Source organism: Phoenix dactylifera, chromosome 3 (assembly GCF_009389715.1).
Source record: "Phoenix dactylifera cultivar Barhee BC4 chromosome 3, palm_55x_up_171113_PBpolish2nd_filt_p, whole genome shotgun sequence".
In the NCBI taxonomy this organism is placed as follows: domain Eukaryota; kingdom Viridiplantae; phylum Streptophyta; class Magnoliopsida; order Arecales; family Arecaceae; genus Phoenix; species Phoenix dactylifera.
This window is the reverse complement of record NC_052394.1, coordinates 16,077,885-16,095,699: the sequence shown is the minus strand read 5'-3', so window position 1 is coordinate 16,095,699 and position 17,815 is coordinate 16,077,885. Positions and strand designations below refer to the sequence as shown.

The window sequence follows — 17,815 nt, the reverse complement described above, 5'->3', positions numbered from 1 at the left end:
AACTCTGTTCTCATATTTTTAGCTTGTAAAGGTAGATAGTTCTCCAAGTAGGATTAGGCAGAGTCCAATTGTTTCTGTGTACTTGAAGTGGACGTAGAAAATGAAACACAAGGGCACATATGAGACTAGACATGATATTCAACCTAGATATTTCAACAGAATTCCTCTAATTCTAAATTTCAAGTTTTTCGTAGGGAATCTAAAGGTTCAGAAGTAACAAAAATTTGATCATTGATAATACTCTTAAAAATTATTCGTTAGTAGGTGATATGCCTCGGAGCTGACTATAACCATCGTGGCAGGCCGATCACTGGGAGTTCGCTGCATGCCTCTAGTGAGTTCGGCGGGTGGCCGTCATAGCTCGGCCCATAATCGGGCATAGTTAGGTCCTATGTGCATAACATGCAAGCGCAACATGCGGGCGCAATGCATGGCCAAATGCTCGGACATGATGCATGGGTTGTTATTGAGAAATTAGGGCGAGCATCTTCTTTACTTGAATTTTGATCCTTGCTTTTATGAACTGCACCTGGTGGACCTCCAAGTATGTTCTTTTGATGCTTACACCCTTACATTCTTAAATCTTTATTGTTTTCCCAAGATCCCTACCTGAATTAGGCATTGAAGGATTCTCCATAAAACAAACTCCGGCAAGTGGACTTTCTCTTTCTTATTTCAAGTTGGATAACAGGCATCGGAGTCCTCATCCGAGCACAACCACTGTCATCCCGCTCATCTTCGCAGACTTGGAGGCCAATAAAGAGTTCGGGCCGACCTTGCCGATCCAGTCAGCCTTTCTATTGACCTCACTAGCATTTGCCGACCTCATTAGCCCGGTGCTTAACAGTTGAGCCGAATTTTGACGGTAACAATAGGATTTACGATTCATGCAAGACTATGAGATGATAGCTGCAGGTACATTCTTTTTATTCATATGGCTTAAATGCTCCAAGTTTACCCAAGATTGCTTAATGATATATGAGCTTTAATCACTAATGGAGCAGTTTTCTCAATGGGTATATGGTTGCAGGTGTCATCCAGAACAAGCATACATAGGTTGGGGGGCACCGGCATATGTAAAATATTCTTCTATTCCCTTTCTAAAGTCTTCACATAAAGGCAATGAAACTAGAACATTACATGTTATGAGATAAACTTTCTGATTCATATGCGATGGTTTTTAAAAATAATGTAGTGCGCTTACTTTTAGAAAAAGTTTGTCTAAATTCAAGTACGGAAAACTAAGGTCCTGTAGGTTGCATGAGCAGTGTTCTGAGTTGTATCTTTCGCACCAAAGAATGATTGATCTCCTTTCATGACGTTAACTATTGGATTATGCACTATACAAATCTCCAAGCACTCTAAACTCTTTTATTCATATGTTTGCACATAGCTTGAAGCGACTATTATGCGATCCAACGATGAATTTGCATGAAGAAAGATGAATCCTTCTTTCGAGCAAAAGATACACCCCCAACCTGTATGAGTAGTAGGCAAGTTCATGTGCACGTATGTAATTGTATATCGAAAAAAAGAGAGAAAAGGCTAATTTTTACGGAAACAAGGCACATATTGTATTTGGATGTAACAATCCACCTAAATCTATATCTAATTTAATAAAATTTCAAATCCAATTTGAAGGCGTTTGGTATGGAATGATTGTCCCAGAATCAAGGATGATGTGGATGGAGATGATGAGATCACCGCATTCGGTTGCACCACGGTGATCCTACGTGGCGGTGATTTCTAAATCACTTTCATTTTTCAAATCACCGTCCATCCGGTTATGAAATATCCATTTTTAAGGTCGGAAATTCAAGAGTACCCCAAAGTGGGTTAAAATTTAAAGGCAAAAATACCCCACCTCCATGCCGTGGGAGACTCCACGAAAAAAGAAAAGAAAAGAAAAAAAAAACCTCTCCCCTTCCCTCCTGTTCTCCGCAGCCCTTCGCTCTCACCGCCAAAACCCTCTCCCCTTCCCCCTCCTGTTCTCTCCCTTCCCCGCAGCCCCTCCCTTGTAGCGTCGCCCCCACCCTTGCCGCCGCCGCCTTCGCCGCTCCGCCGTGGCCATTTCCGCCTCCGCCCTCCTTCTTCCCGACGAAGAGGAAACCCTAGAGCTAGGGCTTCTCGCCGTCCATCCCGCGGCTTGAGTTGTTGATAGAGAGGAGGAGGAAGCGAAGATATGCCGCACCGATCGCGGCCCATGACAGCGCTGCTGGTGTTCACGGGAGTGAACCTGGCCCTTTTCAACACCATCGGTCCCGTTTATGACTTCATCTGCTTCCATCCCTACTGGGAACGGAGGGTATGCCACCTTCTTGAAATCAAATTCATCATCTCCAAGTCCTTCTATTTGGATGGGTTTTTTTTTTTAACTACAAAGTGAATTCATTCTTTGTGACGTGTTTTTTTATAAATCTTTGCTTCCAAAGCCTTTGAAGATTTTCACCAAACAGTTTGAAGAATTAAAAAGGTTTCATCATACGATTGTCCAGTCTAGTACATTTTTGTTCTTGGATGTTGGAAAACAAAACAGAAAACGAAAGAAGTACCGAACCAACGGGCCCTTGGCTTTCAATTTCTAATTTTGCAATTTTCTTGATTTTTTCTTTAATTTTTTGATGGAAATATGATCGCTGACATACGTAAATCTTGGTTGAGCTTCGTTTTTCCATGTGATGATTATTAATTTTACGCTATGTGGCTGTAAGTTGTCTTGAAGGGGAATTCGCACGGCCGAATGCATTCAGAATTTGTTGCGATGTAGTGTTCATAAGTCTCGTTCGGAGGATTTTGTGGACGAAATAGGAGATAATTTCACTTAAGCAGCCATGATAGAAATGTGCCAGCGAAGTTTCCTTTGCTACATTCTTAAAAATTGTATAGGAGGCCTAGCAGGCTGCAGCCATGGAGTCGATTTATCATGACTCCATTTCAAGATGGCATTGGTAGTCTGATTATCAAGAACTGCGAAATCACTATTCTGGTTTTTTAAAGATGGGCCTACTTATGTCATCAATTAATGCCCCCACTAAACCAAAGATGATGGTTAAATATGTCAAAATTTCATCAAATGTTAATTTTAGGTAAATGATGAGGATTGAAAGAATTATTGAATTAAGCAAACCACTGAATGCAGGAAGTTCAACATGTTAGGGGAGAATGTTAGCAACTGGAGATGTACTTGTGAATGAAAGATTGATACCGCAAGCTTGGAAAAAGGAATAAAGAAGACTGCATAGCGTGAGATCTCTCATAAAGAATTGGAGATGATTTTTGTTGAGTTTGGTGTTCTTTTCATTTTTTATGTAACCTTATCCTAGATTTTGTGATTTCTTTCATTAGGAGTAAATGGGCTACTTGCAAGTTGCTGGAGTAGAATTTCTTCCTAATCAACTGTAATATGATTTACATGATGTCATGGCATAACAAAACCAGAGGGGAGAGAGAGTCAGTCTTCTTAAAGAGTTTGCTTATATATAGAACAATTCATCAAATCAGTTAGAAGTAGGTGCTATTTCTTCTTCTTTTTTTTTTTGTGGGGGGGGGGGGGGGGGGGGGGGTGTGTCTCATGAACCCCCTTCACTCACCTTTTACCTGCACAGAGAATTGTCTAGAAAAACTCTCTTTTTTGGTAGTACCAGAAATTTAAGTCCTCCTCCTTTCCTTGATCTAAAGGTTTTCTAGTGCTCTGCAACGTCTATCTTATTTTTTCTCATAAGAAAAGAATATTCACTTTTGGATCCAGCTATTGAAAGGATTAATATTTTTGGGACATCAGATTAATGATTGACTATGTACTGGAGCTCTGTCATCAACTGGTTACTTGATGGAGGGTGTAGAGACACAAATGAGGGTTTCCAATGGTAAACTTTCAAATCCGGGACGACTTTTTGGCAACAATTCAAAGAGTTTCTTCTTTAGTAAGGAATCTTAACAAGGAAATATGGGAGAAAGGTAGCTTGACACTCCTATTGTCACCACTCATATTTTGCCCTCTATGGCTTGTTTCCATGCATATGCCAAAAAAAGAAGAATAGAAGAAGGAGAAGTCAACCATGACAAGGACTATTGCAGTCTTACATATAAAAGAGAAGATTTTTTCCAGTATGATTTTAAAAAACAAAGCTTACATAGTTAGTGTCTTAGTTTCTGGTTTCTTTAGGTTTTTAGTTGGACCTATTTGTTGCGTGATGTTAGAAGTTCTAGTTTATCAGGTCTATAGTTCAATGGTCTCACTCTGGTTTTAGGTTGAATTGCATTCTTTTAGGATCATTAGAACTGTGATTTAGAGTCGTTAATTAGTTTATTTGTATTTTTACATGGGGTTTTATGGGAATTCAAAATTGGGAGTTTTAGGAGGTCATAGATTACCTTTTGTGATGAAAAGGTGCTGGCTTCAGTAAGAAATCAGGAAAAGGATTATGTTTAGTAAAACTTAACCTAATTTTCATGTAAAAACACCAGATATGATTGTTTTAATTTTTTTTTCCTTTATTTCTTTTCTTCCAGGACTGGAGGGTTTATTTATTTTAGACCGTCCTGCATCATTGCTCTTCATTCAGCCCACTGCCAACCAAAACTTTTCATCCTCACCACCTGTCCTCTGCTGGACCACCATCTATGTTGTTTCAAACTTAACCTGTCAGTGTTTCAATGATTTTCAAATTCTTCTGCTATCGAAGCAAATATATTAAATAATGGCCTACTTCAGTTAGTCACCCTGTCCTCATATATTTGTAAAACTTTATTTGAGTAACATATCCTATGATACCTAAGTTTGGCATTTGAGTTGTATTTCAACATACCCAATGATGCCTAAGTATGGCATTTTGAGTCCATTTGGATGGCATATGAAAGAAGTACAAATGATTCATCCTTACTTTCAATTGATCATGGAAATTGGCAAATCCCATCATATATACTTGTCATAACTAGTATCGTACAAGGTTCCTGTATATGCCTCACATGAGCTTCTCTTGTGATCCATGAGTCTAAATATTTTATATGAACTCACCCATGACTTAAGTTGAGAAACTCACCTTAAGGCTTGAGACAAGTCTAGACTCTACTACTAAGTCTCTTAGAACATCTTTTCCCTTTTCCAAGCTTTTTTTCCAAAATAATACAGCCTAAAAGAATGCTCTCAGTTAACCATGAGGCTTGATAAAGGAATTTAATTTGCCAAATTCTTTTTCTAATTGGGTTTCTTAAGAAATTTTCTTTTTTTTAGTTGAGAGTTGGATAATGCAGTTATTTTCTCTTCCTTGTTTAAGGTTCTCTCCTTTCTTTGTAATAAGGTTATTTGAATGTGAAAAAGCTCTTTCTACAATTTTCTGTACCCCTTACTTATACTGCCAATGCCTCAGAGAGAACAGCGTAGAAAGGAGCGTGAAGCTGCTTTGGTCAAAGGTTCTTAAACCACTTAGGAGCTGTCTTATCAGGTATTTTACATGAACACTTGCTTGTCCTATGTTCTCTTATTTTTGTGAAAATAGTGATTTCATAATATTTATAATTGATGACTTAACAAAATATTCTTTCCCAATAAGCACTTAGCCTTCCTTCTTTTTTGTCCATTATTCAGGTATTGATGCTGATTTGTTGAAAGCCATCATAGTGGTTCAGTTGACGGAACACTACAGTATCATTGATGCCAAGGGAATTACAGTAATTGGGAGAATTCCAGTAATTGCTGTCAGGAAATGTTACAAGAACTCTGTGTTGTACTTTTAATTCCCTTAGCAAATCATTAAGTAAATGACAATCTGTTCTTTGTCAAAGATGGCTTTCAAGTTGCCAGAATATGTATATTTTAGATAAACAAATGTACTCTTTTTAGACAAAATATGTTGCTTAAAGTGTCTTCATTTCTTTGCATATACGTAGGATGGTTCTCATCCCTTCAGAAGACCTAGTACCTTTTATTTTCAGGCTTCAACCACAAAAATTATTTATTTTTGCTGAAGATCCTTATAAGTTGTGTGTTACCCATAGAAGTGCTTCATTTTTTGCTTGCTTTTTGGTTCAATTGTTCGTATGGATATTGATATATTGCATCACATTCTCCCACCTCTTTTAAAATAGGAATCAGTGACAGATATGTATGTATCTAAACATGCATGTATGCATGATTTTTTATATTGGCAGCATCGCTATAACCTTCATTTTTCAACTTTAACTTCATTAGGTTGCCACATGTTATAATTTATAGATTTACTTGCTTCATGCCTGCTGATCAACTATTTTTTTTCAAAATGCGAAGTTCTTGAAGCTCTCAGCCCGCTGATGCTCGAGTCTACTGTCCATCCTTCTTGTAGACAGTTTTACTCTTTAATTCCTATAGGAAAGTCAATTCTCGGATTTAAGCTATTATGGTAACCTGGTTAGGATCTGTTTTTAGCTTGGTGAAGTTAAGCAGGTCAATTGCTCCATATTTGGTGCTTATTATCATGCATTTTATTTTCAATTTTTAAAGGTCATAGATATTGCCCAATGATTCAGGGGATGTTTACTTCACAAACATATCGCATGGATAGCAATTGAAGCTAGATTTGTATCTCTGAAAGAATAGTGGAGTGCAAGCAAGGGAAGGACTCGTCTACGCCACTTGTGCTTTGAGGGCAGGGAAAGTTACACTTGAGGGAGATTCCAAGATGGTTGCTAGCTGGATCATGAGTCGTATTACTCAGTCTGCTGGTTCTCATCCCCTCTTGCAGATATCCAGAAGATGAAACATCCATTGGGAAGCAAATAGTGTGATGGACTAGGTGGCTTCTTTTGTAGCCAACCATTCGGGTGCTCATATGGTACCATCCTTTGCCACTGAGGACGGTGATTTGATTATAAGTCATGTTGACCCTTATTTTGTTGGCTGATTAACAGAGCTCCAATTCCACGAGCTTTGACTTGGTGCAGGAGGTAGGGCTATAATTTAATGGTTGCACCTCTCTTTCGTTGGGAGGTTATTTTCAAACTACCTAAAATAATTCACTCCTGATGTGACATTCTCAACTTTAATCCAAGTAGAATAAGGAGAAAATAAGTATGTGAGAGGTTGGAAGAGGAGAGAAAGGCTTGGACAGATTCTGCACAAAATAATTATGCAGCTGATATGAAGCTCTTCCTGTTGGTCCTCTCACCAACCACCTATACCATGTTAGTTTCTAGCCCAGCTATGATTGATGCAACAAGGGTATCACACATCATCTTTGTAACTCTTGCATGAAAATTTTGTGTTACGAGAGCACCGCTTCTATGGTTGATGTAATGCCCTGATGTCTCTTTAAGCCCACCACATCAAAGGAGCCATGTTGCTACGGTTCTGATATCAGATGCACACACACCTGGTTCATCTAAGAACTTTTCAGTTTTTTGGCTGTCATTAAATTGCCACAAACCACAGATGTTGGAAAAAAAGATCTTAGGATGATACAAAGTGACCATCCTCTGATGGCATTGCAAATAAACCTGCACCAGTATGTCTCCAAAGTCCTAGTAGAAGGAATCAAAATTTTCAGCACCACTTCAAGTTGTGATGATTTTTTATTTCCTAGGTGTTCTGGTGTCTGAAAAAAAAAAAAACCATTCATAAATAATGTATCAGGTGGTGACTCCACCACTTTGGTACTGTTTCTCAAAGTCAATTCTTAGTTCTTACCCTGCAGCCGAAGGCCAATGAATGGCCTCAATGCAGACCACAAGGTCAGCAACCATTTGATAAAACAGCTGCGACTGGGGCCCAACAACCGAGTCTAGGGCCATTTCTTTATTTTGAGGAAGCCAATCTTCCACAAACAAATAGGTGTCATATCTCTAATGCAACGCCCGCCGAAGTTGAAAACAGGAAGGAAAGCCTGTCTGAACATGCCAAGAAAGTCAAGAAAATAAACTCCTTATCTCAGCTTCACCATTTCTATTCTGGTCTCCAAGTTCCCATTCTGTGCCTCTCCCTTGAGATCCCAGATACTACCGGTGACCATGGCAGGCCAGGCAGTGCTATCTTCCTTCATGCAGGTTCTTTTTGAGAAACTTGCTACTGCTGCCTTGAATGAGTTCAGATTGCTGCGGGGCGTCGACAAAGAGTTGCAGAACCTGGCAACCACATTATCAACAATACAAGCTTTGCTTGAAGATGCAGAGGAGAAGCAATTTAGGAACAAATCAGTGGGAATCTGGCTGGCAAGGCTTAAAGAAGTTGCTTATGACATGGATGAATTGCTGGACTTCTATGCAGCAGAATCCCTGCAATTGAAAGTAAAGGGCAGAGCTCAGAGCCACTGGAAGAAGCAGGTAAGTCCCTACTTGAACTGTCTTTATTGGCACAAAGTTTCATCAAAACACAAGCTAGCACATACAATGGAGTCATTTCAAAAAAGGTTAGATACCCTTGCAAGGGAACGGCATATTCTTGGACTTGAAATGTTATGTGGGACAAGCCAGCTAGAAATCACGGAGAGACCACAGACCAGTTCACTAGTAGATGACTCAAATGTGTTTGGAAGAGAAAAGGAAAAGGAGTCTATTGTAAGAACTTTGCTGTTAACTAGTAATACCAGTCGTCTTTCTGTTCTCCCAATAGTTGGCATGGGGGGCCTAGGGAAGACAACTCTTGCCCAGCTTGTATATAATGATCCTAGAATAAAAGAATGCTTCCCGTTAAGAATGTGGGTGTGTGTATCTGAGAATTTTAATGAGACAAAGTTGACAAAAGAAACCCTCGAATCAGCTTCCAGCGGGTATGCTTCTGCTAGTGGCTATTCCTTTGCCACCACAAACATGAACCTACTTCAGGAAGATCTCTGTGGTAAATTAGAAGGGAAACGATTCTTGCTTGTTTTGGATGATATCTGGAATGAGGACCCTGACAAATGGGACAGATATCGTAATGCTTTGATTGCTGGGGAAAGAGGAAGCAAGATTATAGTAACAACAAGGAATGAGAAAGTTGGAAGGACGATGGGTGGATTACATCCTTATCATTTGAAGCACTTGTCAGATGATGACTGCTGGAAGTTGTTCAAAAATTATGCATTTGTTGATGGTGATTCCAGTTTACATCCAAATCTGGAGGAGATGGGGAAGGAAATTGTTAAAAAGTTGAAGGGATTACCTCTTGCAGCCAAGACACTTGGGAGCCTCTTGTACTCTAAACTGGATGAGGAAGTCTGGAAAAATATTCTGAAAAGTGAAATCTGGGAACTACCAGACAAGAACAATATCTTACCAGCCCTAAGGTTGAGCTACAAGCACTTACCCCCACACCTGAAGCAGTGCTTTGCATTCTGTTCTGTGTTTCATAAAGATTATGTCTTTGAGAAAGATAAGTTGGTTCAGATTTGGATGGCACTGGGATTTATTCAGCCTCAAGGAAGAAAACGTTTGGAGGACACAGGGAGCAGCTACTTTGATGAATTAGTAAGCAGATCTTTCTTTCAGCGTCATAAAGGCAACTATGTGATGCATGATGCAATTCATGATCTAGCACAGTTTATCTCCATTGGAGAATGCCACAGATTAGAGGATGGTGTAAGGGACCAAATTTCTGAAAAGACACGACATTTATCATTTTCATGTGCCAATTCAATGTCAACCTTGTTTGAGCCATTCTATAAATTTGAGAAATTACGTACACTGCTACTGTTGCAGGGATATAAATCTAAGATCAGTCCCATTCCAGAAGACCTCTGCCTAAAACTTCGATTCCTGCGTGTACTAGATCTACATCGCAGAGATATAAATGAGTTGCCAAATCCTATTGGAAATCTGATACAGCTTCGGTATCTAGGACTCTCCGGTACTGGAATCAAAACACTGCCCTTGTCAATCAGTAGGCTGCACAATTTGCAGACGCTAAAACTAAAATACTGCAATTTTCTAACTGAATTGCCAAAAGGGCTGACAAACCTAATAAATCTGCGACATCTTGAAGTAAGTACAAGGCTGACTTCTCAGATAGCCGGAATTGGAAAGCTAACTTGCCTTCAGGAATTAGAGGAATTTGTGGTTCGCAAGGATAAAGGACACAGGATAAAAGAGTTGAAGGACATGAACGAGCTACGAGGACATCTTTGCATTCGGAATCTAGAGAATGTGGTCAGTGGAGAAGAGGCAAGCAAGGCAAAGTTGAATGCGAAGGAATACCTTACAGTGCTAGATCTTGTATGGTCGGATGACAGGCATGTCAGTTCGCTAGATGAGCATTTGGACAATGAGGTGCTTGAAGGCCTCCAGCCACATCTGGAAGTGAAGGAGCTCACAATCAAGGGCTATGCAGGTGTCACATTTCCAAGTTGGCTAGGTAGCCCATCACTTTCTTATCTACAGACCATCCACCTATCCAACTGCAGAGGATGCACAGTCCTTCCACCTCTGGGGCAGCTGCCCTCTCTCAGGTATCTAGATGTAGGAGAAGTATATGGGGTGGTTCAAATTGGCCAAGAGTTTTCAGGGTTTCCATCATTGAGTGAACTGGTACTTGAAGACATGCTTAAGCTGAAGGAATGGAGTTACCCAGATGATGATGAGTCATTCCCATGCCTCACTGCTCTTGAAGTTGTTGACTGTCCTAAGCTGGGGAAATTGCCATGCCTCCCACCAAGCTTGACAAGGCTCCGAATTTCTGAAACAGGGATAAAAAATCTTCCAGAAGTGCGACCATCAAACTCCCGGCCCTTACCATCACTGTCAACTTTGCATATTCACGAGTGTCCAAACTTGGGATCCCTGCGGCAAGGTCTGTTTGCTCAACAACTGAGGGATCTTCAGGAATTGACAATCACCAATTGTGAGAAGCTTGAATCACTTCCAGTGCATGGCTTCCGGCCCCTTGTCGCACTTAAAAAACTCCACATTTACAACTGCCCCCATCTTGCACCACAGGGAGAGGAAGGGAGGCTATTGCTGCCCATGCTGCTGGAAGACCTCCAAATCAGCTCGTCCTCCAAACTGATTAACCCGCTGCTCAGTGAGCTCAAGAGCCTCCCTTCCCTTGCACATTTAAAAATTGCCGACTGCACCGATCTCTACCATTTTCCAGATGAGGGGCTGCCTGTCACACTCAAATTCTTGGGAATCTCGGATTGTGAAAATCTGCAGTCCTTGCCTTCTCAGCTGCAGGAACTCATCTCCCTCACAGTTCTAGTTATTAGCAATTGCCCTCAGATCCCGTGCTTACCGATGCATGACCTGCCTTCTGTGTTGCAAGAATTGTACATCAAAGGATGCCCACTATTGAAAGAGCGTTGTCAAGAAAATGGGGGACATGACTGGCCCAAGATAGCTCACATCCTTAAGATCCAAATTGATGATGACATTGTTGTGTCAGAGAGGGGAGGAAGGAGAAAAAGATTATCCTATAATGCCAGTATTCATTACTAATGCTGCTAGGAACTGGATGAATGCTTACTTCCCAGAGCTTGTCACTGAAATTCTTCATATTTTTCATGACACAAATGTGTACAAACCACTGCTTCTGACAGGTCTTGAAATCACTGGTTCTTTGTTGTAACTTGTTTTACATAAATTATGTAATGGCCAAGAGCAGTTTGCTGACACAAAATCTCTCATATGTACAGGGTTCATAAAATCTATCTCGGGCAGCTTCCTACACCCAAAAGAGATTGCAAAATACACCATTCTTGATGTTTTGAATGGTAAATAACAAATCTGTTTCCTCTTACACTTTTGCTGACAGAGCCAGACTCAACACATTTCAGCCCTTCACATAGCTTGATTTTATGCCCCTCAAACTTCTGTGGACCTATTTTTTCTGGCGCTGCTGCCTGCAGGACAGTGCCTCTGTGGTTGTAATATAGCTGAAATCAGCCTGCTCTTAATTTCCTTTGAAATTTAACCTTGCTTGTTAAACTATTTTCAGTTTAACTTGATTAAGTTTATGGAAACATCTTGTTCCTAATTATGCTGTAACAAACTACCCGACATCTAAAAATTGATTACTTCTCTGTATTAATACAGCTTGGAGTATTGGTCATTCGAGATGATAGTTCTCTTGGCTGGCCTACTTCCCAGTCCAAAGCTAGAGACTTCAGTACTTTCAATCAGGTTAGCAATTAAAAATTTCCATTTTTCCAATAGTTTGTAATGAGGTTGTCGAGCTGGCGGAGCAGTAGCCACATGCCACAACCCCTCATATATCCAGATATGGTTTGTATACGTAGATTGACTATTTAACATCTTACCCTAGAACAATTCTGGGAAGAGGAAAGACCTATAGACTTTTCTTTTTATTTTAGATAAGAAAACGTTACATGTTTATGAGAAAGACTTGTTTAAGCAAATATACAACATTGTTAAGCTTCCTTGCTCATATTGATTTGACAGAAAATGGATACAAATTGGTAGATATTGCATAACATTTATATATCATGCAGACATGGTAAACATAGTGCCTTGACCATGTATCTAGATTTCTAAAAGTTGTATAAGCTCAGATGACAATTTATAGTCTAACCAATTAAAGTTAAATATGTCTAGATGTCTGAATCCATTAGCTGTCAGTATAGTTTAATCTGTTTACGGCAAGACTTTCTAACCATGCTTGTCAGCGCAGAGAGGCCCCCATTCCAATATAGTTGCAGTAATATCGGTACCCTGTCTTGAAGGAAGTCTATGGCAGGCATGTTGGCATGCTTGGGTATAATTTTAGTGTGCTATTTATTGGTGTTTTCTTTTGTTTTGTATCCATGCATGAATTTTATGTAGTATATTTGTACATGCTATGACTAGGTCTTTTGTCTTGCATTTAGGTGTAAATCTTGTAGCAAGTGATATCTGCTTCATTTTCCAGTTGAAGTTTATGCAGTATATTTGTACATGCTATTTTGCCAGCCTCAACACTATGTGTATTGTTTATATGATTCCAACTGGTCTCAGCAGTGCAGTGAGGTTAGTTGAGCTAACTGTTTTTGTAATTTGTCAATGCAACTTGGCTATTAATTGATATTTATGTACCTTTTTTGCAGTATAAGAGTTTCAAATGAATTGGGTGCTGGAAACCCACAAGCTGCATGCTTATCAGTGTATGCTGCACTTATCATGGCTATCACAGAGGGTTTGATGGTAGCCTTGATCACCATTCTAGTACGCCATGTCTGGGGCTACTTATATAGCAATGAAGAAGAAGTAGCAAAATATGTATCAATAATGATGCCAATTCTTGCAACCTCTGACTTTATGGATGGAATACAATGTACACTATCAGGTTTGAACAACATATTATATCCAGTTTCTCCGGTTAAGGTTTCTCAATTTACTGATATAAGAATAAGCCTCTAAACCATGCTTTAAAATTTTTCTGACTCGATCTATAACTTGGCCAAGTGAACCTTTTGGACCCATAACGGTTCTAACAATTTGCAGTGCCCAACAGACCAACCATCCATGATTACCTAATAGGACAGTCTGATGTGGCGTGATGGGGTTTAACTTGGACTAGACTCTGTCAAAGATTTTATATGATCCATAAGTGGGTTCACAAAATTGTATTATTCTTTGTTTGACTTAATTGCATATCTACCACAAAATTGATCTGCTAAGGAATTGACATATTACTCAGTCATAGTCTTGTTCCTTTGATTTGGCTTGTTAGGGTTTTGACTTGGATACAATCTCGAGCTTGACTTGCCGACAAAGCCATATGATTATTAAGTTGAATTTATTCACCATATCTATCTTTTATTTTAAATCATGCAACATAATCAGCTCAGACGGATGCCACATTATTCTTGTTTTTGTCAGTCCTTTTTCAATTACCAACACTGTTTTAAATTGTTTTTCATATTCTTTATAATAGAGGTTGTATCTGCTTTTTTCCCCTTTAAGTAAAAGAAAAGCCTCATTTAATCTATGGAGGTTTCATATATCTTTTCAAAAATTATTTTATCAAACTGGACACCATGATTTTTTGGGGTGTCTGTGCATACTGAACCTTGAAACTTTAGGTGCTGCTCGAGGATGTGGCTTACCGATGCATGACCTGCCTTCTGTGTTGCAAGAATTGTACATCAAAGGATGCCCACTGTTGAAAGAGCGTTGTCAAGAAAATGGAGGACATGACTGGCCCAAGATAGCTCACATCCTTAATATCCAAACTGATGATGAGATTTTTGTGTCAGAGAGGGGAGGAAGGAGAAAAAGATGATCCTATAATGCCAGTATTCATTGCTAATGCTGCTAGGAACTGCATGAATGCTTACTTCCCAGAGCTTGTCACTGAAATTCTTCATATTTTTCATGACACAAATGTGTACAAACCACTGCTTCTGACAGGTTTTGAAATCACTGGTTCTTTGTTGTAACTTGTTTTACATAAATTATGTAATGGCCAAGAGCAGTCTGCTGACACAAAATCTCTCATATGTACAGGGTTCATAAAATCTATCTCGTGCAGCTTCCTACACCCAAAAGAGATTGCAAAATACACCATTCTTGATGTTTTGAATAGTAAATAACAAATCTGTTTCCTCTTACACTTTCGCTGACTGAGCCAGACTCAACACATTTCAGCCCTTCACATAGCTTGATTTTATGCCCCTAAAACTTCTGTGGACCTATTTTTTCTGGCACTGCTGCCTGCAGGACATTGCCTCTGTGGTTGTAATATAGCTGAAATCAGCCTGCTCTTAATTTCCTTTGTCATAAGCATCCTGCACAGCTTAGGTGGAAGGCAAAGAAGGCCTCATTCCGGGGGGGGTACGTTATATTGAGTTTTGACATAATCCTCTTCCATGGACAGCCTCCTTACTAATTTGGCCTTTTATTATAGTAACTGTTCACTTTAAGATCCATCAAATCTTCAAGGTCATGTCTGTTTCTGTGTAGCTAAGTTGCCCATATTTTGTAGCCGAGTATAGTCCAGCAGATGGTTGTTCTTCTTTCTATCAACCTCTCCACTATTTTCCTACTTGAACTGGGAACCTAAGAGACCATCCTTCATCTACCAGTGTTTCCATATCTTCACCGCATGTCTGATATTGAAAAAAAAATGTGTGATTTATACTTGATGTCTATATTCCAATGTACTACAGATGATCTGAGTTCCTATTTAAGTTCGCTGACTATTCGCTTGTTACCAATCTACCCCATGCCACTTTCTAATGAAAAAACTGAGTTGATTTACTTCTTACAAACTTCCGTAAGGTCTTGGAATATATAATTTTTGGTTGCCATATTAACTGGCTAGCTTGCCTGGCATGACTGCTTCTTGGGGAGTGATGGTCTAAGGATCTTTTGTTCAACAGTTGACATTGATTCATGAAGTTCTTCAAATAGATAAATTGCCTCAAGTTTACTAAAATTTATTTCTGCAAACTGAAATTAATCTAGTAGAAGAATATTGGCGAAATAATAATGAAGAAAGAAAAAAGAATAACAGTAAAAGAGGTTAAGAAAATAGATAAATTGTTGCAGAGAACAGAGAACTAGCTCTTTAGCACGACATGATTCCAATTAATTCATGTGTCATCACCTAAATCCTAGGTACAAAATTCCAACAAGAATAAAAATAAATTTTCTTTTAATTGCATACCTGTTCGTCCTTTCCAATCTATGTTCCTTTGCCTTGGATGGTAGCATAAGTTGGCATAGCCGAACTTGGCATCTGGCCATAATCAGTTGATTCTGTACTTGAGCTTTCAAGTTATTAGTAAGATCAGAAGAAGAAAACAAAAGAGAGCAGTGGATTCCGAGAGAGAGAAGAAGAGGCGGTCGTGGAGGACGGACCTCTACCGCTCGTCCACCTAAAGGACGCAAGGAGGAGAGCTTCCATGGCCGGCCGCCGGCGAGAGCGGGAGCGGAGGAGAGTTGAGGAGGACTGGAAGGAGGGGTGTCGGAGCTCCCAAACTCCAAACAAGCTTCCAGGTGGCCATTAGAGTTCAGTGAAACGACCTGCAGCTAATAGTTAGTATCAACTCGCTCATATATTTTCTAATTATATTTTAGCTTAAACTTTTTTTTTCTTTTTTTGTTTTTTTTGTTTTTTTGTAAAGATATATAGTGCCCATGGAACCATTCGAATGTCACTATGTATAAGAGTGCGATTGAGCCCAGCTCCATCAAGCTGGGGACCTAATCAATCTCGATTGAAACTAATTACTAGGATGAGCTCTTTGGTTAACCTTGATTCGAGCTTATTTTTTATTTTTTTATGTACAACGGCGGCTCACACCCTACGGACGTGATGCGGCTAACAAAATCAAAAAACAATAGAATTCGAGGAGCTGTTATTTAAATAATTATCTTGGTAAGTTAAATCAAGTTTAAATCAATTCAAGGTTAAATTAAGCTTTATCCGGCTTGAATTAAAGCTTGATTTCAAGCTTAGTTCAAGCTTGATTTCAAAGGTGGTTCAAACTTGAATTCAAGGTTTGTTTAATGCTTTGTTTGAACCTATCTTAAGATTTAATTGATTAGTTACCAAAAAAAATAATTGATTTAAAGAGTTTTAAGCACATTTATCGAAGCTTTGATCTAATAGTCCATTATCTATAAATATTTAATACAATAATATAAATATATTTAAGGCTTACCAGCCAAACCTGAATCAATTTTTTTGTTTGACTTGAAACATAAGCAAAAATGGACCAAATAATATATATCCAAATTCACTTCTCTATTTGAATTGATCTATTTATAGATTCAAATTTAGTTATGTATACATGTCGATATATATACAGATAGATAATTATACAATTTGTATTTGAATATTCAATTCCATCTACAAATTCATTTATTTATATAAAACTATCATGGACTAAAATAGAAATACAAGTAATAGCATTAAAATACTTTTAATTTAAATTACTTTCCATATGGTGATATGATTGATTTGGTGGCATACAAGTTTAATCATCCTTTTGTGTTGTCGTTTTTATCCATATTATTAATATCTAATTTTTATGTACATCAGCCTAAAAAAATATGAATGTAAATTATTGCACATGATTAATATCTGTATTTATGTTTGCAAATTACAAATAGACACAGGTATCAATATATTGATACTTTGGTTCCATCTCATCTATTTTCAGCCTAGCCACCATCAAATTTTGTCCCTGAGCCTCAGATCATCCCAACTCTAACTTGGAATCAATTTTGCGCTGTTTTAAAGGTTGAAGTTGGTTTATTTAGCGTCAAACCGAGTTTGACTCACGCCATTCTCAACTCTCAAGCTGCCCTGTTCATTCGACCGGCCCTCGGTTTTTTTAATTTAAAAACCAACGGTCTCTCGGTACTCACCTTAATCCATCGACGGGGCTCCTCTTCTCCTCGCTCGTCTTCCCCCTCGTCTCGCTTTCTCTGTTCCTCCTTCCGCTTCTTCTTCTCCAATCCATGGCGATGCTGCTCTTTCCGAACCGGGGAGCCCTCTCCCTTGGCCACAGCTTCGCTTTACTTAGGAGCAGGCAACCAACGGGTATCTAGATCAAGAAGTTGTCCAGAATCTAGCTAGCTGTCCATCTTACCGTTACCGGAGAAACTAAATCCCAAACCTATTAGAACTCGGATAGGAAATAGAAGTTATCCAGAACCTAGTTGTCAATCCTACCGTTACCCGGAGAAACCGTCAGAAAATTGAATCCGAATCCTAATTGTTTTAGGACGACGCCCAACAAGCTATAAATAGAGAACACTGTTCTTCCTCAATCCTCAGAACATTGATTTCACTTTCGCTTTCCCCCACTGTCATACTCTATCTGTGTCTCTCTCACGCACACCCATGGCCATGGAGTGGTCGAACCTTGTCTACGGCAACACAGCGTTGAACCTGAGGGCCTTCTTCTCCCGAGCTGGAGGCCAA

General features: G+C 39.2%; 2 protein-coding genes and 1 long non-coding RNA gene across 8 annotated transcripts; 2 read left to right on the top strand and 1 right to left on the bottom strand.

Moving 5' to 3' along the window:
- Positions 1–1,881: 1,881 nt before the first annotated feature.
- Positions 1,882–5,884, top strand: LOC103706224. Its single transcript, XM_008790272.4, has 3 exons — positions 1,882–2,305; positions 5,370–5,444; positions 5,588–5,884. The coding sequence occupies exons 1-2, from the start codon at positions 2,183–2,185 to the stop codon at positions 5,418–5,420; spliced, it is 174 nt and encodes a 57-aa protein (XP_008788494.1). The 5' UTR covers positions 1,882–2,182; the 3' UTR covers positions 5,421–5,444; positions 5,588–5,884.
- A 929-nt stretch (positions 5,885–6,813) lies between these two features.
- LOC103706310 (putative disease resistance protein RGA1) lies at positions 6,814–14,658 on the top strand. 6 transcript variants are annotated; one of them, XM_039124750.1, is made up of 8 exons: positions 6,814–11,480; positions 11,577–11,654; positions 11,977–12,063; positions 12,572–12,655; positions 12,768–12,906; positions 12,984–13,222; positions 13,962–14,289; positions 14,386–14,658. In XM_039124750.1, exon 1 carries the CDS (start codon positions 7,981–7,983, stop codon positions 11,377–11,379), a length of 3,399 nt encoding a protein of 1,132 aa, XP_038980678.1. In that variant the 5' UTR covers positions 6,814–7,980; the 3' UTR covers positions 11,380–11,480; positions 11,577–11,654; positions 11,977–12,063; positions 12,572–12,655; positions 12,768–12,906; positions 12,984–13,222; positions 13,962–14,289; positions 14,386–14,658. The 6 variants fall into 6 exon arrangements, with proteins under 6 accessions (XP_038980678.1, XP_038980679.1, XP_026660144.2 ...); XM_039124751.1 differs by lacking the exon at positions 12,572–12,655 and having other exon boundaries at positions 12,850–12,906; XM_026804343.2 differs by lacking the exon at positions 12,572–12,655 and having other exon boundaries at positions 12,809–12,906.
- On the bottom strand, positions 14,291–16,158 carry LOC120110261. The gene is made up of 2 exons (XR_005511100.1): positions 15,548–16,158; positions 14,291–14,987 (listed from the first exon to the last, which is right to left on the bottom strand). It is a non-coding gene; the product is annotated as an uncharacterized LOC120110261 (long non-coding RNA).
- Between the last annotated feature and the right edge of the window lie 1,657 nt (positions 16,159–17,815).

Excerpts from the sequence above, each read along its gene's own strand:
- LOC103706224 (XM_008790272.4), top strand. The coding sequence starts at position 2,183 with ATGCCGCACCGATCGCGGCCCATGACAGCGCTGCTGGTGTTCACGGGA. Across the intron at positions 2,306-5,369 it reads ATCCCTACTGGGAACGGAGG|AGAGAACAGCGTAGAAAGGA; the intron begins GTATGCCACCTT and ends CCAATGCCTCAG.
- LOC103706310 (XM_039124752.1), top strand. The coding sequence starts at position 7,981 with ATGGCAGGCCAGGCAGTGCTATCTTCCTTCATGCAGGTTCTTTTTGAG.